At 42.0% G+C, this 24,160-nt stretch overlaps 1 protein-coding gene across 1 annotated transcript in view; it reads left to right on the forward strand.

Moving 5' to 3' along the window:
- Positions 1–24,160, forward strand: part of myo15b (myosin XVB) — a 68,122-nt gene that overhangs the window by 37,844 nt on the left and 6,118 nt on the right. The window contains exons 17-40 of the mRNA XM_087845225.1: positions 1,193–1,362; positions 1,480–1,552; positions 1,645–1,830; positions 1,939–2,048; positions 4,177–4,244; positions 4,692–4,776; positions 6,703–6,735; positions 7,586–7,648; positions 9,285–9,388; positions 9,481–9,753; positions 10,943–11,018; positions 12,748–12,876; positions 13,632–13,788; positions 14,836–14,926; positions 15,020–15,260; positions 15,423–15,532; positions 17,268–17,327; positions 17,424–17,499; positions 17,610–17,728; positions 19,778–19,893; positions 21,447–21,588; positions 21,714–21,825; positions 21,902–22,235; positions 22,342–22,405. Of these exons, the coding sequence (XP_087701351.1) occupies positions 1,193–1,362; positions 1,480–1,552; positions 1,645–1,830; positions 1,939–2,048; positions 4,177–4,244; positions 4,692–4,776; positions 6,703–6,735; positions 7,586–7,648; positions 9,285–9,388; positions 9,481–9,753; positions 10,943–11,018; positions 12,748–12,876; positions 13,632–13,788; positions 14,836–14,926; positions 15,020–15,260; positions 15,423–15,532; positions 17,268–17,327; positions 17,424–17,499; positions 17,610–17,728; positions 19,778–19,893; positions 21,447–21,588; positions 21,714–21,825; positions 21,902–22,235; positions 22,342–22,405 (2,992 nt within the window). The remainder of the gene's footprint in view (positions 1–1,192; positions 1,363–1,479; positions 1,553–1,644; positions 1,831–1,938; positions 2,049–4,176; positions 4,245–4,691; positions 4,777–6,702; positions 6,736–7,585; positions 7,649–9,284; positions 9,389–9,480; positions 9,754–10,942; positions 11,019–12,747; positions 12,877–13,631; positions 13,789–14,835; positions 14,927–15,019; positions 15,261–15,422; positions 15,533–17,267; positions 17,328–17,423; positions 17,500–17,609; positions 17,729–19,777; positions 19,894–21,446; positions 21,589–21,713; positions 21,826–21,901; positions 22,236–22,341; positions 22,406–24,160) is intronic.

The raw sequence follows: 24,160 nt of genomic DNA on the forward strand, positions 1-24,160 counted from the left end.
TTCAGAATACGTTACTCTCATTGAGTAACGTAACGGAATATGTTACAGAATACATTTTGGGGCATGTATTCTGTAATCTGTAATGGAATACATTTTAAAAGTAACCTTCCCAACACTGACAGCAGTGGATACATGTTCTCTGAAATGATGAATGACACTGTGTCTGACAATCTGATGAATGAGATACCAGAAAAACAGTATTTGTCTAAACACATTGTGCATGGGAACACTTTGGGGATAGACCCTTCCTGTTCCAACATGTCTGCGCACCAGTGTACCATGCAAGGTCCATATAGACAAGGGTGAGTTTGGTGTGGAAGAACTGCACTGGCCTGCACAGAGACCTGATCTCAACCCTATAGAACACCAAAAGGATGAATTAGAGCAGAGGGTGCAAGCCAGGCCTTCTCATCCAACATCCAACAGCACTTTTGGAAGAATGGTCAGAAAATTCCCATTAACGCATTTATAAACCTTGTGGAAAGCCTTCCCAGAGCAGTTAAAGCTGCAAAAGATGTGCCGAGATCATATTAAACTCAATGGATTAAGAATGGGATGTCACTCAATTTCATGTGTGTGTGAATGAATTTGTGAAAAATTTATCCAGGACGCATTTGCAATTTCAGTTGAGCGTGCTGAGTATAATCACAGAGTAAAACTCGCTTCACTTTGGACAGTGATTCAGACCATCAAGTACTTTCTTGTTCATGACAAGTTTGAGCTTTGGTTGCTCCTGAACATCCTAACCATTTTTTGTTCATCTGAGGGTGACAGTTTGGATCTTCTTCAGACTTTCGCAAAGTGGTGGCACATCTTATTTACAACTGATGAACATGCTCGGATAAATTATTTGAGCCTGATTGTATAATTTTGACTCTGTGTTGATTTAAGAAAATACCAAATAAAACTGGAACACATTTTTGCACCTGATTTTTATTTTTTTAAATCAAAGAACAGTTCAAAGAAATCATTAAAAACCTCAAATTATGATGTCATTCACATCCATGATGAAGGTATTTAAACTTCAGACCATAATCATAACTTCCTCTGTCGCATCAGCTTAAACGACTATGAGACTGCAGCACATGACAAATAAACTTGCTTCCCAGTACTCTTTATTAAACTGTCAGATTTTGTTACTCAGTCACTGAATGCTGGTCTAGATTGTTACAACCCACTTTAACCCCTGCAGGTATGTATCTGACTATGGTCCAGGGGAGTCCCGTTCACTGTGCCAACATAAACTGCTGACATCTATGAAGCTTCCATCTCCAACCTGCCGGATGTACCCACCCACCGAGCTGGAATGGACGTCCAACCAGAGGAAGGGAACCATGTTGGTAGACGTTCACACCTACAATGGTGAGACTAACTGAACATTTCCATTTTTGTACCATGAAACTGGATCAGTGGGCCTAAAGGCAGTGCAAAAATATCAGCTTTAATAAACTCACAACACCATTTGGCGTTTTATTTCAGATGAGAAGTTTGTAACTGAAGTGGAGTCTTGGACCACAGGAGAGCAGCTAGCATCGTGGATTCTTCATTTCAGGTATAAGTTGTAAACATATGTGATTTCCCCCACTTTGCTAACTAATGTTAGCTTCCTTAAAATTTTGTGTAATGTGTTGTTTTGTGCCATAGAGGTGTTTCGGAGGTGGTACAGGGCTGGTCAGTGTCTCTTTTTTCAATCGATGACGGCTGGTCTGATTTAGCTGGCTCAGATTTTGTCATGGATCTGCTGGCTGGAGCTGAAGCTGAAGTGCTCCCACCAGAAGGGACTTCCACCTCTACTTACTCTGATTACCTGTTCAGCAACCAGGGAGATAGGTAAAATAGTGAACAATTGTTTGGGGGTTTGTTTGTTTCATTTTCTTGGAGGGTCGGGGGCATCTTTTAAAGAATCCAGTGCCACTTATGACAACTGTTTTTCTATAGGATATCAACAACCGATCTAGATGACTTTATACCACCAGCACCACCCATACAAGCTCCTGGTCTACCTCCTTTTGAAGGAAACCAGTGGAGAAGAGATTATCCACAGGAAGGTAAGTATTATATGGTGAAATTTTAGTACACTGGTTATCTAATTAACACTGTCAGGAAGACCAAACAGAGCCATCTACTAATATAAATGTTTAGCTATAGTTTGTCTATTAGGAATTAACCACTTTCAGTTTAATGTTATTTATTTATATAGTACCAAATCACAACAGCTGAATCAAGGTGCTTTATACTGTAAGGTTAATACCCTACAATAAAACAGAGAAAACTCAGGCAATTCCAACAACAGATGACTCCCTATGAGCAGCACTTTGGCAACAGTGTGAAGGAAAAACTCCTTTTTAACCAGAAGAAACCTCTGTCAGAACCAGGCTCAGGGAGGGGCGGCTATCTGCTACAACCATTTCTGGTTGAAGGGGGTAAGACAGGATAAAGATATCAGTTAGAGAAACATTCTACAAAAAAAGACCTATAATTTTAATTTATGTTCTGTTGTGTTTCTCACTATGACTTCACATGTGATTGGCTGCTTCCAGTAATGGCAGCAACATGATAATATCAGATCATGCAACGGCTGTCTGCAAGTGCACACAGGCACAGTTCATTACTTGTCTCACCAGAAAGATTTTTTATTTTCTAGACCATGCAGTCCATCTAGCTCTAAATGTGTCCAGATAGCATTTCAGAAAATGTTTCACTAAACATGATAATGATAGATAAAAGAACTGATGACAACAAAAGACTGCCACAAAAATTACAAGTGAGATAGTAAGCTTTATTTTGCAACCATCACTTTAAACCAGCAGATAGGTTGTCCTCCCTCTGTCTCTATCTATATCTATTATGGCTGGGGGATAACGAGTATGTCCACACTAATTATTTAATATTGAATAGACACCACACTGCAAAAAGATCTATACTAGTGCTGGGGCTGCATGGTGCTAACGCGTTAATTAGCTAAACACGCTAACACGTTGACGCTGTGCAGCCCCACACACGGGGCGATCCGCATTAACTCACTAACAGAGATTTGCCACATGCGGTTATGGCATTAACAAGATTAACGCTGACAGCACTAATCTATACACTACAAACCAAAATACATTCAGAAAAGTTAGGTGTGTGAAACAGTGGCTCCCAGTGAAGGGCCGTTTTTATCTGTACAAATGCCGCCTTGCACTGCTTTATCTCCTGGCCCAGATCTGGGGCACCCTTTCACGTGAGGTCAGTCAAGGGTCTGGTCCATTCCCCAAATCCAGGCACGAAGATGCAATGGCTACTGTTTTCTCCACCTGTAGGCACACCTGCCCGCCTCCCAAATGGTACGCTAATACTGTGCCTCCCTTGATCCAAACGCAGACTTCTTTGGGTTGGCTATGAGCCCCGCCTACATCAGGGACTCCAGGACCACAGCTACCCAGTACACATGCCGGTTGTTACTATGGATGATAGCATCATGGAGAAGGCTGTTTTTTCCTTGGATACTGCAGACAAGGGAATCTGCCAGTAGCCCTCGGTTAAATCCAGTGTGGTGAAAAATTGAGCCGGATCTTACCAGTTAAGGAGTCCAGCAGCCCCAACCCGGGCCATGAGATAGGCATCAGACCATGACACCTCATTCACCAGCCATACCACCTCATAGTCAACATCGCCAACTCACCGTGTGACCACAAAGAGTCCTTGCCTCTTTAAGCTTGAAGAAGGGCGTAATACAAGCACTTTGTCTCCCATTGAAAATTGCCTGAGTCTAACCCCTCTGTTGTACAGGTGCTGTTGACATTCCTGGGCCTGGAATAAATTCTCCTTTGACAACCTTGACAATGATTGCAGCTTTGCTTTCAGGTCCAGGACATACTAAATCTCATTTTTAACTGGGCTTGGGGGGAAAACACAATGAAGGCCTGGGGAGCCTCCCACACTGCAAACAACAAAGGGTCTATCCAGCGAGCCCAATTGCTTTCATCCTCATGAATGAACTTGAATAACAAAATAAAAACAAAATAAAAATACTATTATGTTTATGATTGTGTCAAAAAGTAGTATAAAAAATATTATGTTGATATTTAGTTTTTGGTTGAAAAATAAAGGAGTAGTCGTACAGGCAACCAGCAAAGACAACACAAAGGTCCTTTTTTTTTACTCTAACTAATGAGAAATTCTTTCCATCTTCAGGGCGCAGTCGACAGATGGAGGCCTATGTTGATGACATATTTGAACCCATACTGGACAATGGACCTCCAGTGAGTTGTGTTGTGTTTCTTTGCAGTTTGGCTTATAATTGTGTCTTCTAGTTAAGGGCACAGTGACTACTAGGCTAGTATTTCCCAGAGAAAAAAAATGTTCATGCATGATAACTTTACTTTCTCTGATATGAAAAACAATGTAAGAAAGGAAAGATATAAAGAGAAAAAGAGAGATGCTTTAAGGTAAAGACTGCTCGTTTGATAAATTAGAAATTTAAAGCTTGTATATGACGATGTAATTTATACTAGACAGTATGTGCAGGCTAAACTGTGTAGTATGCATTTTTAGTGTTTAGTTCAGAGATATGCTTATATATTGTAGAACGTTATTATGTTGTTACTGAGTTTTTTAAGACTTATTTCCAGCAACTCCACGTGTAGTTGTGGCTGCCCTGTCACTTATAATGTGATACACAGCTCATTTTTGTGTGTTTGTGTGTGTAGGACATGGAAAGAGTAGCTATCCTGAATCGCAGGATGAGAGGGGGAGGGGGGATTGGACCGATGCACTCTGGCATGTATGGAGCAGGTAGGAAATTCACACGCCACATGTATTTACTTCATAGTTGAACTACAAAACATTCTTAAACGTGCAGATTGTTCATAATGTTCACACTAAAAGGTAAAATCGATCTGCTTAGGGGTAGGGGCAGCAGTCTAAGCAGACAAAGCCAAACCTCCCGCTGCCAAGTTACCTCCACCTTATCCAGGGTAACCCCAGGCATTCTCAAGCCAGCTAAGAGATGTAATCTTGCCAGTGTATCCTGGGTCTGGCCCAGTGGCTCCTCCAGGTGGGACATATCCAGAGCACCTCACACAGGAGGTGACCAGAAGGCATCTAGTCAGATATCTGAACCATCTCGCTGGCTCCTTTGAATGTAGAGGAGCAGCAGCTCAACTCTTAGCCCCTCTCAAATGACTGAACTCCTCACCCTATCTCTAAAAAAGAGACCAGCTACCCTTAGGATAAAGCTTGTTTCTACTGCTTGTATCCGCACCCTCATTCTTTCAGTCACTACGCAAAGCTCGTGACCATAAGTGAGACAGGGGACGTAGCTTGACCAGTAAATTGAGAGCTTTGCTTTTATGCTCAGCTCTCTTCACCATGATGAAGCGGTACATCGTTTGCATCCATCCAGCTTTGGTCCCAATCCTTCTATCACTCACTTCCTCCCCTCTCTCCTCACTCGTGAACAAGACCACAAGATACCTAAACTACTCCACTTGGAGCAGCAATTCATTGATGACCCGGCGTGGGCGCTCCAGCCTTTTCTGACTGAGGACCATGGCCTCAGATTTGGAGGTGCTTCACACTAGGTTGCAAACAACTCCAGTGCAAGCTGGAGGCCAACTCTACTTGCAATGAAGCCTGATGAAGCCAGCAGATCCACCTACACCTAGAAATTATGTCCATAAAATTATAAAAAGAATCATTGACTAATGGCAGCTGTGGCAGAGTCCAACAACCACTGGAAATGAGTCAAACCTATTGCCAGAAATGTGGACCAAGCTCACATTTCTCCTTTGGCTCACAACAACAAGCTAGAACACCCCATACTCCTGAGTATGCAAAAAAAAAAAACAGGACAAAGAGCTGGTTGAGTGTTCTGCATCCAGGACAAAAAAACTGCATTGACCAGGGTTCAACAAATGGAAGATCTTTCCTTTCTGCTCCGCCCCCCTGGGGGGCATGAATTACCCATCTTGCCAGGTGGGTAGCAGTGTGATGGGCGACTCTGCTTCCTCTACAGAAGGCATGTCAGTGTGGTTAAAGAGGTCCTCAACGTATTCCTTTTACCACTTGACCATATCCTCAGTTGAGTTCAGCAGCACCCCACCACACCCTGTGAGTAGAGCAATGCTTTCCCTAATGAGATCCCGAATGGTGCCAAAATTGATTCAAGACTAACAGAAAGTCATGTTGAATCTGTTGGGCATTTTTCTTGGCCTTCAGACAATAATTCTGATTGCTACACTGCCAGATGGGAAAGGCAAAAAAAGAGGAGAAAAAAAACAAAAGGCCAATTCCTCAAGGGCAACTCCAGACTGGAATAGAGTCCAAACCCTCTCCAGGAGATTGGTTATGGAGCCCAAGTAAGTGAGTTGAGATGAGCTCTACTATATGTAACCAGTTGAAGGAGCTTGGGAAGAAAGTAACTGGCCTTTTTTAAGTTTCATGAAGACATTTCATCTCTCATCTAAGATGCCTGGTCCCTTGTTTTAGTTCTTTTCATAAGGGTTGATTGAATTACTCTGTCTGACCCCTCACCCAGGAACAATTTGGTTTGGGAGACCAGGGGACAACAGACGCCCCTGGCACCTGGGATTACTTGGACACATGAACTGAAATTGTATTGCTGCTCGTCATATATCTTATACACATTTTTGAAAGACAGGCTTTTAGCTTGTTATGTGCCATTTTTATTACCTGCACACTAAAACACCATTTTTACAGGTATGCCTATGACAATGCCAAGCTATCCTTTCGGTAAGTAATTAATTACATTTCTGATATAAAGAATCAAGTCTTCACTTCTTCTGGCATCATTGAGAAAATATTCACTTTTTGTCATGCCATTGATTATGAATGTGTCTTTAGGCCAGCCAGGTTTGTTTTAAGATCTCCATTTGATATGCAGTTAGGGGGCCCTGTAGAAGGCACACTTCAGTATAGTTAACTAATGTAACCGTACTGCAAGCCTCATTAGTTTACTGCCTATCCTTCAACACTGAAAAGCGGTGAACCATTATCCCTTCTTGACATACGACATGATGGGCTATACAGACAACTTATATATGCAGTGTTGAATTTGTAGTTTTTTCACATTCTGTTTATAATTTTCGTCATTCTTGATAATTCTTGATCTTTTTAACCTCTTAAAAAGGGGGATATCATTAGCGTGCTTTGTAGACATACACTAAACAAGCATAGTTTCACAAACTAGAGAATATCTTTTATAGGTCTAGTGCTGTCTGATTTCAATTTGGAGATATCTAATAGGTGACGGTTTTTATCAGGGGTCAGGTTGGGCCTAAACGTACCTGCTGTATATATTCAGCAGTTAAAATAAACACTGTTGTTCTTTTTGTTGTTGTTTTTAAAGCCATTTTAAAGCTGATTTGGTTAATGCTGTTTCTTGGTTTATTCCATGTGGAGTTTCATATCTCATATCTGTGTATGTATAATATATATGTATATCGCTTATACTGGTTATCTTTTAGAATATATATGCGGTTTAATTTTTATGTTTTGGATTTTTTTAAGTTATGGATTCAAATAAATTACAGAAAATGTTTCAATTCCTTAAATCTCCATATGTTACTTTCTGTATGTATAGGAGCACCAGTCAACCCCGCAATGCCCAGTTATGGTGTAAATCCCATGATGCCAGCCATGCCAGGTAATTCTCCAACAGTTCTTATTCATTTTTTTCAGACCTGGGCTCATATGATGCAGATTATTGGTAGGTCAACTACCGCCTCCTAAGGGACAGCCAACCAGCCTCCTCTGACACTGCCTCCTGGACCCACTGCATCCCCACCCCACCCCCCCACCCCACCCCCTCTAGCACATGACACTCCGCCATGTAACCCCATGTCCTTTAGGCTACGTTCACACTGCAGGCGAAAGCACATCAAATCTGACTTTTTTGACTCTATGCGACCCATATCCGATCATGGTGTGACAGTGTGAACGGCACAAATCCGATATTTTCAAATCCGAATCCGATATATATGCGATGTTTCAGAAAGCAACTGCTGTGTGAACGGTCATGTCGCATTAAATCCGTCTTTTACGTCACTGACACAAGACAGACACCAATTATCAGCGTCGGAGAAGTGCCCAAGAAGACATCGCGAACGCTTCCTGGCCATCCGGTGTAGATGTTAGTGACACTGTTGGGAAGACAGCGTTGGAGAAACATGAACATTTTATTTGTACTGCATAATCTGCAGATTCTGACAGAAATCTGCAGCTATCCTTTGAAGCAGCGCTCCTCTAAAACAGCAATAAGGATCATTATTAGGTTATTTACATTATTATGTAAATAACAAAATAACTTAAAGCAAAAATTGGGAAACGTGAAGTCTGAAGTCTTTATATTAAGGTCCATCAGTCAAACAATATTGTTTGCTGGGTCTAAACAGAGCGCGTTGTGTGTGACGTCTTCTTTTGCGCATCCGGGCCGCTTTGAGCGTTCACACTAGAGCACGTTTGCTGTCGCATTTTATTTGTGTGAACGAGCAGACAAAAAAATTCGGATTTGATCAAAAAATCGGAATTGAGTATTAAGACCTGCAGTGTGAACGTAGCCTAAGTCTAGGGAGTCTTAGTCTCATTCAGGCAATCCACCAACTCATTAGTCTGAGGGTGGTAAACGCTGGTCCAAAAGGTTTAATGCCCAGTACTTCTTCTTGTGTGCAAGACATGAACAAAGTGCCCTGGTCTGTCGGTATCTCTACCCTGGGATCCCGACTCAGGATATGACTTGAAACAGTGCCTGCACTGCACTCTTTGCTGAAATGCAGCACAACAGCACTGCTTTGGGATATTGTGTTGCATTAACCTGCATCAGAACGAATACAAAGTGATATCCCCGTGCACTCCAGTGAAATGGCCCAATGAGGTCCATGCCAATGCGCTTAAATGAGACCTCTATTAACTAAACAGGCACAATGGCGCTCTTGGAACAGCCAACTGGTCCAGCAGCTACCCCCTCCCCCCAAACAACTGGTACCAACAACTGTGTGCATTCTTCCTGAATGGGATTGTCGTGACTCACTCTGCATAATCTGTCCCTAATCATCACAAAATAATTAAATGCCAACGCTACGTCAGGTCGCACTTTGACCATCAACATTTGTGGTCAAAGTGCAACATTTGTCATCACAAGACGGCTCTGGTGGAGCAAATCACTGGAAGTGCAAAAAAACAAAATTATATATGCATGAAACAGTTTATAAGCACTGTGTTTGCGGAGTTTTATATATGTATTTAAATATGTGTAACAATTTCTCATAATTGATCATACACAGCCATGATGATGCCTCAGGCTCCCATGCCTGCTCCTGCTGCTGACCCCATGCAGATGGCAGCAGCAACGCAACAGGCTCTAATCAACCAGCAAGCCCTTGTCATGGTCAGCACTATGATGATCATTTTGTTCACATCCTTTATCACCCCTTCATCCCTCGTAAGGCCAAAGTTTAAATTTCTCCCCTGTCCTCTCAGGCCCAGCAGATGACCATGCAGGCAATGACTCTGTCCCAGCAGCAGGCACAGGAGCAGCAGAAGAAGGAGCAGGAGAGACTGAAGAGGGAGGAACAAAGGCAGAGGGAACAGGAAAGAAGGCAGGAGGATGAGAGGGAACGGAGGCGTAGGTCGGAACGGCGTTCTAAAGACCGTTCAAGTTCACCTCCTCCTCAGTCTCGCTCACCCCCACCTGTCCAGTCCAAAGCATCTGCACCTAAAATCACCCAAAACTACAGTCAGCCTGAGGCAGAGGTATTTATATAAATATATATACATATATATATATATATATATATATATATATATATATATATATATATATATATATATATATATATATATATAGTATAGTATATTGTGTGAGAAACTACTTTTCAAAACACTGTCAGTGTGGTACTTGTATTCAGTTGGTTACTTGCTGTGACATTTTTTTTTAAAAATCCTTGCCCCCTTGAATTTCTGAGCATTACTGCCCACTCCCACTTTCCCTCTCTGTCACATCCACCCGCTCCCGCAATATTTGTATCCAGTCCTGCCCACACCCACAGACTTTTTTCACATGGCGTCAGAGCTAGTGGGATGCATCCACCTAGAGGGAAAAACAGTACTGCAGACCTTTGCACTCCTTTGCCATCAATCACAGTTTAACAAAACGCCAGATAGTTGCTGTGCTGTCGAATGCACAAATCTACATTTATTTACAGCTGCCAGAAGAGCGTAAAGTATTGCGCCAACACACCTCTCCTAACCCCACCTTAGGGATTGACCTAATCACACCAATCCCTGCTTCTCCACAGTAACCCCGGCTGCATTTTGAACTGTAGGAATGATTCACTGACACTGTAAAAACTTTACTGTTATGACACAACATTAATGTGACAAATTAATACTTTTCTGGCCCTATACTGTAAATGTCAAAATGAACAAAACATAATTTTTCCATGTGGTAGTTTATTTAAGCTAGTTATGTACTGCTTTCCTTTGCTTTAACTATGAACTGTTTCTTGTTCTTTACCTCCTACATGGCAGCATTTTTTACCCGTCCAGACTGAAATTACAGGTAGCTGTCCGTATTTTGAAACTGTTGATCCTGGCAGCAGTGTAATGTGAGGGATTCTCTACAACATACGCATAGATGTGACTGAACTGGAGCTCGCAAATTATAAAGCAGATTATTAATCAAAAATCCCCAAAATCTTTAGTATTTCAGTGTACAATCTTTTATAAATGACTTGCAAATACATATATATTATTCAATTGAAATGATAACTGACTTGTTTCTGAAAACAGCTGGTCAATACGCTTACAACGTAGGATACAGACAGTGTTTGCTTTAGTCTTTCAATTTGGGTTTTTTACCTCAAACTCTGTGAATGTGAAACAATATTGTCATGTCATTATGCGCTTCTTTCTCCTTATCATTTAAATGTTACTTTTACAGCCAGAAACAGAAGTAAACTTAGATCCAGATGAGCTATACTCTGTCAAAGATAAGAGGGACTTCTTCCAGAAGATTGGTGAGTTCAACAGCAAAATGTTCTTTCTTGCTCAAATGACTTAATGTCATTCACAAGATATATGTTTGACAGATTGTTTGCCAACAAGTCATGTATAACATTTATAAATTTCTGCAATAACCTTTTCCCTTTCACCACGCTTTTATCTCCAATGTATTGGTCAGATTCATGCCCAAGAATTTTTCTTGATTCCATATTTTCTTGAATGCTTGATTCATGACTTTGTAAAGCCAGGGGTTTATTCAATTCAATTCAATTTTATTTATATAGCGCCAAATCACAACAAAAGTCGCCTCAAGGCGCTTCATAGATACAGAGAAAAACCCAACAATCATATGACCCCCTATGAGCAGCACTTTGGCGACAGTGGGAAGGAAAAACTCCCTTTTAACAGGAAGAAACCTCCAGCAGAACCAGGCTCAGGGAGGTGCGGCCATCTGCTGTGACCGGTTGGGGTGTTTAGCCTGGCTTTACGGGATATTTTTGTTAAGAAGGTCCATCCATCCATCCATCCATCTTCATCCGCTTTATCCGAGGCCGGGTCGCGGGGGCAGCAGCCTAAGCAAAGAGGCCCAGTCCTCCCTCTCCCCAGCCACCTCCTCCAGCTTATCCAGGGGAACACCAAGGCGTTCCCAGGCCAGCCGAGAGATATAATCTCTCCAGCGTGTCCTGGGTCGGCCCGGGGCCTCCTCCCAGTGGGACATGCCTGGAACACCTCACCCAGGAGGCGCCCAGGAGGCATCCTTGTCAGATGCCCAAACCACCTCAGCTGGCTCCTTTCGATGTGGAGCAGCAGCGGCTCTACTCTGAGCCCCTCCCGGATGGCCGAACTTCTCATCCTATCTCTAAGGGAGAGGCCAGCCGCCCTTCGGAGGAAGCTCATTTCTGCCGCTTGTATCCGCGATCTCGTTCTTTCGGTCACTACCCACAGCTCGTGGCCATAGGTGAGGGTAGGGACGTAGATCGACCGGTAAATTGAGAGCTTCGCTTTTACACTCAGCTCCCTCTTCACCACGACGGACCGGTGCAGCATCTGCATTACTGAAGCTCCCTTCTCCCATCACTCGCGAACAAGACCCCGAGATACTTGAACTCCTCCAATAGGGACATTCCATGTCCCTATTGCCAGTCTTGGCAGCCGGGGGGTCAGTCCACCAGGGCCTCCGCTCCTGGCCGCCACCCGACACACAATGCACCCGACCCCTATGGCGCCTCCTGCGGGTGGTGGGCCTGCGGGAGGATGGGCCCATGTCTAAGGCCCGGCCACCAGACGCTCGCCCTCGGGCACCCTCCCCGGGCCTGGCTCCAGGGCGGGGCCCCGGTAACCCTATCCCGGGCAGGGTAAACTGTTCCCTCTGTGTTCTTTTCATAAGGGTCTTCTGAATCGCTCTTTGTCTGGTCCCTCACCCAGGACCAATTTGCCATGGGAGACCCTACCAGGGGGCAAAAGCCCCCAGACAACATAGCCCCTGGGATCCCTGGGACACACAAACCCCTCCACCACGATAAGGTTGCGATTCACGGAGGAGGTTAAGTTAAGAAGGTCCTCAAGTCAAAATATACACATTAAATGATTTTAGGCTGCAATCTTTATGGAGTTGCTTTTGACTAGTTGGTCCATGTTGTGATGTTTTTATGTTTTACAGGAGGTTTAAATATTGTTTTTCTATTTATAGAATTAAATTTGCATTTTCAGTGATTGCTCCTGTTGTGTTTTTTTGCCCTACAGCCACTCAGCCCAACTCTAAAGACCCTAAAACCCTAAAGACACGTCAAGCCCCAAGCACAACCAGACAGCAACAGCACTCACCTCCATTAACTCCTCCTTTGCCCCCACCTGTAGCACCTAAGCCAGAAGGTAAGAGGATTTTACAAGTTCAAGGGTTCTCTGAACTGATCCTTCCTCTAAAAAGCTCATTTTAATTCAGGGTAATCTCCAAACTAACTACCAAATAAATGGTAAAATGATAGTAAATAATAATATTTTGTACCAAAAACATTATGGATTCAAGTCTTTTTACACGTAAAAGTCTGAGCCAAGGTTTATGTCGTTTGCATGTTACATTGTTTTTTTTTTAATTTTGCTTAAGCATTTTTATCATGCAGCTAAGAACTTGACATAACATACCATTATTCTTACATTATTTACTATTTGGGCTACCTCTCCTTATATGCAACAGTGTTACAATACTGCTGTTTCTTTTTTAATCAGGATTCTTTGCTCTCCTGTACACTTTCATTTGAACTTTTTATAGTATTGTTGCAGCATATTTTAATTACAAACTCTAACCTTCACTGATGTGTTACTGTAATTCATGTTCCTGTCAATAGCTTCAGTGATGACCTTTCATACTTAATGAAAATTGGCCAAAATACTGAACCATCAAAGAAAGTGGGTTCGGTTCAGATAATAGTCCAAGCCAAAAACTTACATGTGAAAAGATCCGTAATAGAATCTGCTGCTAATGACTCGGTAACTGATGGCACAGGGCATCTTTACTGCAGAAGTCTGACCTCAGCAGGCTGTTTTGGTGCCACTATGGGGATCAGCAGCATATTAGGAAGGCTTGCTAGTGTTTATATCTTACATTTCCTGCGTTTTGTCTCCCATAGTGAAACATCCTGCAAGGGAAGTTGACCCCCGAAAAGAAAAACCAACCCCAACTCCCCTCACTAAGCCTCAACCTGAACCCACTTCCAACATTCGGGAAATCATCAAACAGTTCAACAGCCGACCACAACCAGAACCCGAACCCTTTCAGCCCGTCAGGTCTGAGCACTTCATCCTCTGTGTACACATTTCCATTAAAGTCTGAAATTGAAGTTTCCTTTAATCATCTGGATGCTTGAGCCTTCTTTATATCTTACATGTGATGAAAAACTACCAAAGATGAGTCAGTATAAATGTTGGGGGGAAATGGAAAGGCATTTTAGATTGTCAGAGGTTTGAGTATCACTTTAAACATAATTGGAGCTTTCACCAAATGTTGGTGAATGTGTCCACTTTGCAGCCAGTCACATGGCTATCCTGACCAATTCAGTCTGTTGATGTCGGCAGCTCTGATGTTGCTCCTCTAACAGACCATAGGAGGTGCACTCTCTAAAACAGACTGAGAGAAAATCCCTAACATGTTGCTGTTCACTTTGAAGCATCTCTGCGTCCTAAGGACATAGAGCCAGTTTATTCCCTTTTTGTGTACTGACTCAGGTTGTAAAAGGGTCACCATCCCAGGTCCTTAGAACTTTGGGGATGATGTCATCGGGGACTGCAGCCTTGCTCTCGTGTAGTTTCTCCTGCTGTCACTTAACCTAGCCAAAAATGACAATAGGGAAGGGGTTCATTATATGAGGAAGTTGAGGAAAAGGGAAAAGCGCTGAAAGTAGTAGAAGTGTATGGAATCCAGGATGTGTGATGGAGGAGGCACCACAATGGTATAAACTAACCTAACCCTGTTAAAGATATTATTTAGCTCTTTTGTTCTCTGCAGATTGCCCACTGGTTGTCCGTCTCCCATCTTACACACAGTGGTTTTCTTCTTCCCACTCTATAGCATTGGTGGTGATGTTAGGCCTCCTGCTCTCTTTGTTTGTACGCCAGTATTAATTATGACTCAGAGATTTAGGCATCTTTTCCCTGGAATTTAAAAAAAAATTAAAACTAATGTTTTTTTTGTTTCCTTTTATCAGATTTTACATCTTAAGCTCGTTTTACTCATATTCTATCAGTTCATAACAAAACGTGTTGAGAGCGTGCATGTAAATGAAACCTTAATAGAATTGTCTTGTTTTCTACATCTCTTTTTTCTCCTCTTTGCAGATATCCTGCAAAATCATTTGTAAAGAAGAGTAACCCCAAAGAGGAAGCTCTGGCTAAGCTTAAAAACAAAGCACCAGTGGCACAACAGAAGGTCAGAATGCAAACAAATCTTTTTTGTTTGTTTATGCAATTACACTCTTAATTAGGTAATTCTTTAACAGTTTGACATCCTTCCTGTATGTAGAAACAGTGGGTGCCTCCTCCACCCCCTTCTCCAAAGACCCGTTCACCACAGAAATCTCCACCATCAACAAGGGGTCGCAGAGTCATCTCCAACAGCATGAGACAGAAACAGCGCTCCCTGGAGGACCTGTTCAGCTCCCAGCAGCCCCAGCACCCTCCTCCTTCTCCCCCTGACTCCCCACCACCTTCCCCAGGCTTTCAGGACATCCCTGAGCCACCATCAATGGCTGCTCCATCAATAAGTGGGTGTCCCCTGACTTCATGTTTCCCCATACATCAGCATTATTCTGTGACATATTTGGCTGATAAATAGCATCGGCCGACAACAGTTCTATATGCCCTCATATAGAACTGAGGGCATGTATCTTTGTCAGTAACTTTAGTTTACTGTGTATTAACTATAGATGATGATATGCCAGAGGACGGAGGCATTCAGTCCAAACTCCACCGCTTCTCTGCTGGGGTTTACTTCTCATACTACAACATGCCAGGAAAACTGTTCCTGCGGAAAGAAGTAAGATTTGCATGCACACAAAAACAATTAGGAGGTTCACTTATATGGGTACTGTTTTGGGTCCTTCTTACTATTGTGAAGGACCCATCAAATAGGGATGCAGTGGGTTTTGTGGAAACAAGATTGTTATAAGAGGAGAAACTCCTTTCTTGAAAGACCAAGGTCTTTCATAAAATTCAATTTTGTTTCTGCCAAATCACAAACACCTTCAGGCAACTGCCTGAAGGTGTTTAAGGTAAAACGCAGTAACTAAATTGCCCCCTTTAACCAAACACTTCACAACTGTTTAAAGGAAAAACTTCCTTTAAACAGGAAGAAATCTTCAGCAGAACCGAAATTAAGGTGGGAGTGATGAATGGAAGACAGGACAAAATAATCAATGTGCAAGAGAGTCAGATATTTATAATAACTACTGAAAATATAGAGTGGTGTGTAAGCACAAAAAACACTCCGTGCAGTAGGGCAGCCCCCAGCAGACGAGGCCTATTGCAGTGTAACTATGGGAGGATTTAGGGTCCCCTGATCCAGACCTGCTTTATCAAAAAGGGAAGTTTTAAGTCTAATGTTGAAAGCAGAAGAGTTTGTTTGGCTCCTGAATAGTAGCTGGTTCCACAGAAGATGGGCCTAAAAGCTGAAGGCTCTCCCTCCCATTCTACTTACTTGTTGTTCTTAGGAACCACAAGTAAGCCAGCAGTCTGACAACTGCTGTCATTACCCTCACTGCACAATTCTGGAGCAATTGAACGCATTAGCGGTTTTTAAGAAAGCCAGAAAATAATTGTTATAGCAGTCCAGCCTAAAAGTAAAAAATGTGTTAATATTTAAGCGGACGATGTGTTACGGCCGAGAGGGCCAGGCTGTGGGTGTGGACTCAAATGCAAACACAGAGGGAGGCAAAACGGGCGTGAACACAGTGCTTTATTTACAGTGCCTAGTTAACTTACAAAGCAGGAAACTATGAATGCTATGAACTGAGAACTATGAGGTCAAACTATGAACATGAAACTCAGTGCTATGACTAGGTGCTAGATTTCATGGATGGATCCTGGGAATGGAAAAAGGGGCAGCGGCTTGGATGGAGGTACGCAGTCACTATAATGAGAGGAGACAAGCAGTCAGTGGCAGTCTAGTGAATCACAGCTGAAGGATTAGACTATGGTGGTTAGGGCTTACGTGTTGCAGGTTAAAGTGTCATGCGAGGAGGGGGCGTCCAAGGGGTTCCGGGTGAGGAGTGTCCAGAGAGGGTCCAGAATATACTTGGAGTGAGGAACTTGGCAGGGAGGCAGGCAGGTGTAGATGTGAGTAGTTTAGCTTGGGAAGTGCGACTGCCAGGTGGGTCGTGAGTTAGCAGAAAATCTGGCAGAGGTCTGTTGTGAATGCTGGTCTTATATGCTGGTGACTTGATTGGAACCAGGTGTGGAAGCTGATTGGAGTCTCTGCCTGAAGGTGGAGCCCAGCGGACCATGACGCAATGCAATTAAAAACGGCATTTCACTACACTTGGAATTTGAAGTACTGCTGTTATAAGTGTGTTGGCCCTGCGACAGACTGGTGACCTGTCCAGGGTGTACCCCGCCTCTTGCCCTATGGCAGCTGGGATAGGATCCAGCACCCCCTGCGACCCTCAAAAGTATAAGCGGAAGCGGATGGATGGATGGATGGATGGATGGATGGATGGATGGATGGATGGATGTTGTTATAAGTCCATGTTAGTAACTGCAAGTTTTATGTGCAGGTTTTTTACCCCAGAGAGATGTTTAACCAGCCCTATATTCTTAATCTGTTGTGTGAACAGGTCTGTATATTTCTTTGGTTCATCCATATATCTGATAGACATGGTAGACACACATAGAGACTCTAATACTCTATTTTTACTTTCTTTTTTTTTTAGATAATCAAGGACACTTACTCTGACAGCTGCGAGAAGATCAGCAGAGAGGAGAGAAGGAAGATGAAAGATCTGCTGGGTAAGATTTTGATAGTTTATCAGAAACCTTAATGCTGCTTTTCCAATCATTATCCGCCAGCGGCTTGAAAGAATGTGACTCAGTTACACCATTTTTGCCACCCACAATAGCAAATTTCAACGTAGGAACAACTATAAACACCATCCAGGACAACAACATGAAGAAGAGGATTGTCATTGCAGCTCGAGACAACTGGGAAAACTACTTTACTCGTCTGTTCCCTGTGAAGGTGAGCAGACCAAAAAATCAAAGTAAAAAACATCCAGACTGTACTGTCCGTTCTGTGATCAGTCGAGTTCGGCTGCTGCTTCTCTGAGCTTTACTGCTCTTTGTGTGTTTAGCCAGCTGTATTCTACAATATACACTCTTCCACACCTTTATTTAGTATAACTATTCAAAAACAGGTATAGATTCAGGTTATTCTATCTAAGCAACCAATCAAATAGCAGCAACTCAATGCATTCAGGCATGCAGAGGTCCAAGAGGACCAAGAGGTCCTGCAGATATTTCAACATATATTTATATATGTTTTAATATTTCAGTAGCTGCAAATCTACCAGGATTTTCCCACACAGCCTTTGTCAATCACACACAGTTTTGTATGTGATTAAGATAAGATCTTATTCTAGCCGTCAGCCTCATTGATCATATGAATAGGGCATCTAACTAGCCAGAAATTTAAGGTCATCCAGGTCGTCATGTGTTCAAGAAATTCCTGCAGTTTAACTACTTTGGTGTGTGTTATCTGGCTTCATGGATAGATTCAATTCAATTTCAATTCAATTTTATTTATATAGCGCCAAATCACAACAAAAGTCGCCTCAAGGCGCTTCATAGATACAGAGATAAACCCAACAATCATATGACCCCCTATGAGCAGCACTTTGGCGACAGTGGGAAGGAAAAACTCCCTTTTAACAGGAAGAAACCTCCGGCAGAACCAGGCTCAGGGAGGGGCGGGGCCATCTGCTGTGATTGGTTGGGGTGAGAGAAGGAAGACAGGATAAAGACATGCTGTGGAAGAGAGACAGAGATTAATAACAGATATGATTCAATACAGAGAGGTCTGTTAACACATAGTGAGTGAGAAAGGTGACTGGAAAGGAAAAACTCAATGCATCATGGGAATCCCCGGCAGCCTACGTCTATTGCAGCATAACTAAGGGAGGATTCAGGGTCACCTGGTCCAGCCCTAACTATATGCTTTAGCAAAAAGGAAAGTTTGAAGCCTAATCTTAAAAGTAGAGATAGTCTAAAGCTGGGTATCGTCTGCAAAGCAATGAAAACCTATGCTGTGCCTTCCAATTATACTCCATGTAATTAGCTACATTAAAAACGTAATTAGTCGTAGCACTAAACCCGTGGATTTCCATAATTAACATTTATGTGTGAAGAGGACTTCCCTGTTACATGAACAAACTGGAGTTTGTTCGATAGATATGATTCAAACGGATGCAGCACAGACAGATTATGTGTCAAACTGCACCGAAAAGTTGTCTGTTTGGTGATATTGGTTGTTGTTTTGACACATTGTATTTGAAACAATCTCCCTCTTCAAACAGTTTATTTTTGCGCCCCTTCCTTAGTATTTAGTAGATCCTGAAGTACTGCAACCACAACGTTACTGGCATCTGTATGCATGAACACATGGATGGGATTGTGTTGGGTGTGCGCTTCCACAGGCCCCGCTGGTTTAGAGACTTATTCCTATTAACGAAGCAAAGAAGCAAGACGAACAGCTTTAACCGGCTTTTCACACGCTAGCACGGGAAGGATCTCAGAGCAGCCCTTCTGCCCTTGGTCTCAGACCACTTTGAAGAAAGAGCTTCCCCTGCAGCCTTTTATTCTGTGACACAGTTTACACAAACACCCATAGTAATTGAACTAAGATTTACAAATTTAAGTAACACAATGACAACATTTAACAATTTCAACCTAACAGATCGGATGGGGAAAAATGTGTGTAGAGTATGCAGGGTTCACCATGAGGTAATATTACTCTGATTGGTTGAGTATCTCCATGGTATCAGCTGGAAGATTGCACCATATGAAAAATAAGATTGATGAATTCAGATTCAACATTACTCTGGATTGTTTCTGCCCATTTTGATGTTTCTATTATAATAACATATACAGTATGTTCAGGGGTATGATTGAGATATTGGGTCTTGATTGAGGCACTAAAGTCATGAGCTGTGTAGTTTAAAGTGCAATACAGTAGAATCTATTTACACTTCTTACAGAGATTTATTTGCAAGCATCTCCTGTTTGTACGCAGCCAGCCAGTGGGGATGCCCAGGTGTTGGGTGTGTCTCATCGCGGGATTCGTCTCCTTAAGATGGTGAGGGCATTGGGGATAAACCCCAAACATCTCCGGCTACTCAAAGGTTACAGGTGAGCATTTGCATGCACAAATTCACATGAGAGTAAGGTATTTATTTTAAATACTTTCTCACTGTGTATGTACATTCTACATACTATCCATTTTTAAAATTAAAATAAAAAATCTCATCTGGATCCATAACATACATGCTACATAAATGATATAAAATGTAATTATCTCTACGTAAAGTTCATTATTTATTATCCTAAAACAGTCATTCTCAAACTGCAGGCTCCCTCTAGTGGTACACAGGAAGTCTCTGAAAAATATTTAAGATTAAATAATTATACCATGTTCTGACTGAGGGATTTCTGAAAAATTAAAATGTACAGCTCGGCCACATACGCTTTTTTTTTTCCACTCAATAAAAATTAACGTAAGGATTCCCGATGGTTAGGGACAAATGCAATCACATGGCAGGGTGCTGTAAACAGACCAAACTTCAGCCAGGAGAACAACTGAGATAATCCATCCACAATATGAGGTCAGTCATTAATATACTGCTGCATGGGCTGGGCTGTAGTTAGATCGTAAGGGTTTAAAAACTGGGCTTTAAAATGAATAGTGGCAATAAAATCTGAGAGAGGCCGACAGTGATCACTGCCTTTTATTAGGGGCTTGTTCAGATTAAATAGAACAAGATACAAAGCATTAAAAACATGTTAAAAACACAACAGCCTTAATAAACACAGTAGTTTGGACCCGGAAGCAGGATTATACGTCATCACCTAAAGACCAGACATCCCACCTACAGTTGTTATTATTATCACTTGTCACACCCTGTTTATGACAATTAAAATGAATAAAATCCATATAAGAAATAAAATTGTCTCATGTAAACTGTATATGGTTTTAAATAGGCCTATACTACTGTACTTTAATGTCGGTCATAAGTTCATAAGTTTCATAACTTTAAAAGCGATATATTTTATTTATTTTTTTTGACACTTTTTATTTATTTAGGAACATTTTTGTGCAACAAGATAAAATAATAAAAAAGAAAAAGAAAAAACAGAAACAATATGAGGTCATGGGAAGATAACATACGCCCGTACATACATCTGCACATCCACATATACATACGCCAGCAAGTCTGCATTACTAATTCTACGCATTAAAGGAAAAGCGATATATTTTATGAGGTGGTACTTGTTGTGAAAAGTTTGAGAATCACTGTCCTAAAATATTATTTATTTATTTATCATCCTCATTAGCAAAATATGCCAGCCTGACCTGGAACTGCCCCTAAATTGGCCAACACCACCTCTCCCCTGCAGCTCAGTGAAAAACACGTCATGGCCACGAAAACAAACATTGTTAACTTTGCCTGTCAGTCGTTTTCATAACGTGGCTTTCAAGTACAGTCCAAAGTTCACGCTCCCAAGATATCAGCAGCTATATTGTTCCACTGTTTTCATCAGCTAGATTAAGTTGCTATGGTAATAACTATCACAGGTCTCGTGTGCTATTCCTTATGGACGTTTTTGCTACATCTTTGATATTTTAATTCATTGTTGCTGTTGGTTATTGCACTAAATGTTAACGTGGGTCTTCATGAATAAAGTTTTGCAGAGGTGCTGTCAGCTGAACTTCAGGGTGAAGACACAGTGGCTCTGAAGCTGAAGAGTGAAAAACTGGTGTTGCAGTCACGCAGGGCTCCTCAGATCATTGCTATGATTCAGTCATTCATCCTGGAACTCATCAAGGTACTCTTTTGATAATCATAGTTCATTCCATGGTCGATAATTTTAAAGGTTTTCAGCTTATATTCAGAGTCTCCTTGTCTTTAGAGCCTCTTCAATTTTAGTTCATCTCTCACTCCTCCCTTTAGGACTCAAACCATGTAGTTGCCCTGAAGAGTTTTGTAACAGATGACAAGAGTCTACTCAGCTTCAATAAGGGTGATATAATCAAACTGCTGCCAATGGAAGGGCTAGAGCCAGGTAAAGTCATGTTAGTTACTAAGACACATATTATTTTCATTGTTTCCAGTCTAATTAGATTTGTCTGTTTCACCAGGCTGGCGTTTTGGCAACAAGGGAGGACGTTCTGGTCTTTTTCCAGAAGGCCTCACCCAGCCATCTGCAGCCCCAGACTACCACTGTCTCAATCTAAACAGAGATGAGAAGAGGAAAAGCATGAGGAAGACTGTCAGCCCACCCAAAGTTCCATCTCCAGCTCTCATCAACAGACACATGGGCAGCCCTAATTCAAAGCAGCCTGGAAGAGAGGCTTCACCCCACGGTTTGGTGCATGGATCTCTCCAGAGATCACAACAGAGCTCAATGCAGGGCTCAGTCCTCAACTTAGAGGTGAACTCACCGATGGCTGACTTTGCCATGAAGTACTTCAGGTAGGATAAAAGTATGCTAAGTATTATTGTGAACTATGCTGAAGTGGTTTGGGGTCACATAACATGGAAAGTATAACTTTGTTCCACCCTTCTTTGTTTATTGAAGACTGGGGACAACAGGTCTGCCAGTCAACGGAAGGAATTTTTCACAAGTGATTGAATACACAGAGGTAAGTTGTTGCAGTCCCTCTGATGTCATATGACCACATGTTTTAGTGTGAAATTAGTTAGATCTAATCCTATAACCAATAGTCAATGCACACCTATAATAGATGCCTTCCTGCAGTAAAATATGCCTTATTGTTATTGTAAAAAGTCAGCACAACGAAAATAAACTCCACCTAAACTTGGTTTATATCTGACCCAGATAGACTGCAGGTCATAACTTCTTACCTGAAGTTCAGTTCACCGCCTCGGGTCTCTGCTCCTCCTGCCTTTCTATCATCCACCTGCTGGCCTCCACCACTTGCTAATGTTACTGAATCTGTAGAAGCTCCGCAATAGCCACCACCAAACAACTGAGTTATTTTTTCACATCTCCCTTCATCTGGCCAATCCACCACCTTTCAGTGTTTATACCGTTACGGAAAAAAACGGAAAAAAAACCCATCGGCCCATAAAAACGAAAAATCCCCATCGGGCAACTGCCAGTCCAGCTATGCTTGGGACAAATGATTCCTTATACATCTTTTTGCTAGCTAAAGGTGTCCTATAATCTCCAGATAAAGAGGGTGTTCACTAGGGCTGGGCCATATCATACCGTTCACGGTAATACCGGTATAATGTTGGGTAACGATAAGAATATCGTTACGCGATAGAATATGGGTAAAACACGCATGCGCAGTGCCTTTGTTTTCATACACACATGGCAGAAAAATCATGGCGGCAATGGAGAATGAGAAGAGCGAAAGCGGATCGTTAAATGAAACGGATGAACCAGAATTGGTTTTTCTCTGTATCTATGAAGCGCCTTGAGGCGACTTTTGTTGTGATTTGGCGCTATATAAATAAAATTGAATTGAATTGAATTGAATTAAAAGTGCTGCAACTTCACTGGTGTGGAACTGGTTTAGCTTTCGTCCGTCAGATACACAACAAAGCACTATTTTTGGTAGCGCATGCTAGCGGGCCGTCGTTATTACCGTGTTGTTTGGAAAATACGGCGCACTTAAAATCAATCCTTTGATTTTTCTGAAAATCGACAGAGCCCCTTATAATCCCGTGTGCCTTATGTATGAACTCTGGTTGTGTTTACTGACCTCGAAACGATTTTATGCGCTCGAAAATCTGTCAAATGTTTTAGTACGACTTTGCTAAGCTACGAACCCGCACCGCTTGATGGATTATCGGAGCATTACGGCTATCGTAGGCGGGAGCCTCGCGGAGTGTTACGTACTCTGCTCTGTGTGTGTATAACCTCTTTTTAAGTTTTGTGGATATTCTACATGGTTATGCTGAGGATATGTCGGCCAGTTTCCACTGGAAATGCCTTTTGGTTAAACTGTCAGCGAGGAATTTACATTTGCACTGTTAAATTTTTATATAACTTTAATGCACATAAAAAACAGCTGCTTGTTTAAGTGAAAATACATTGATGTTTTTTGTTTTGTTTTTTTGCACTAATAAAGTTGTGGAGTTGTAAAGTATTTTGTCAAGTGTCAATTATATCGTCAGTTATATTGTTATCGCAAATTTTCAAATGTATATCGTGATAAATATTTTTGGTCATATCGCCCTGCTCTAGTGTTCAGTCAGCAATGATAGATCAGACTCAAAACGGCCCAATGATAAAGCTATACAACAGTTCTGATAATCGGTTTGTTTTTGATGGCCACAGTCAGGTTACCAGACTGAAACTGAACATAAGGATCAAGTTTATCAAGTTTATCAGCCAAGGTTACATAGCTACAACGTTTTGGAAAGAC

This window comes from Neolamprologus brichardi, chromosome 8 (genome assembly GCF_056152115.1).
Source record: "Neolamprologus brichardi isolate AB-2024 chromosome 8, ASM5615211v1, whole genome shotgun sequence".
NCBI classification, from domain to species: Eukaryota; Metazoa; Chordata; class Actinopteri; order Cichliformes; family Cichlidae; genus Neolamprologus; species Neolamprologus brichardi.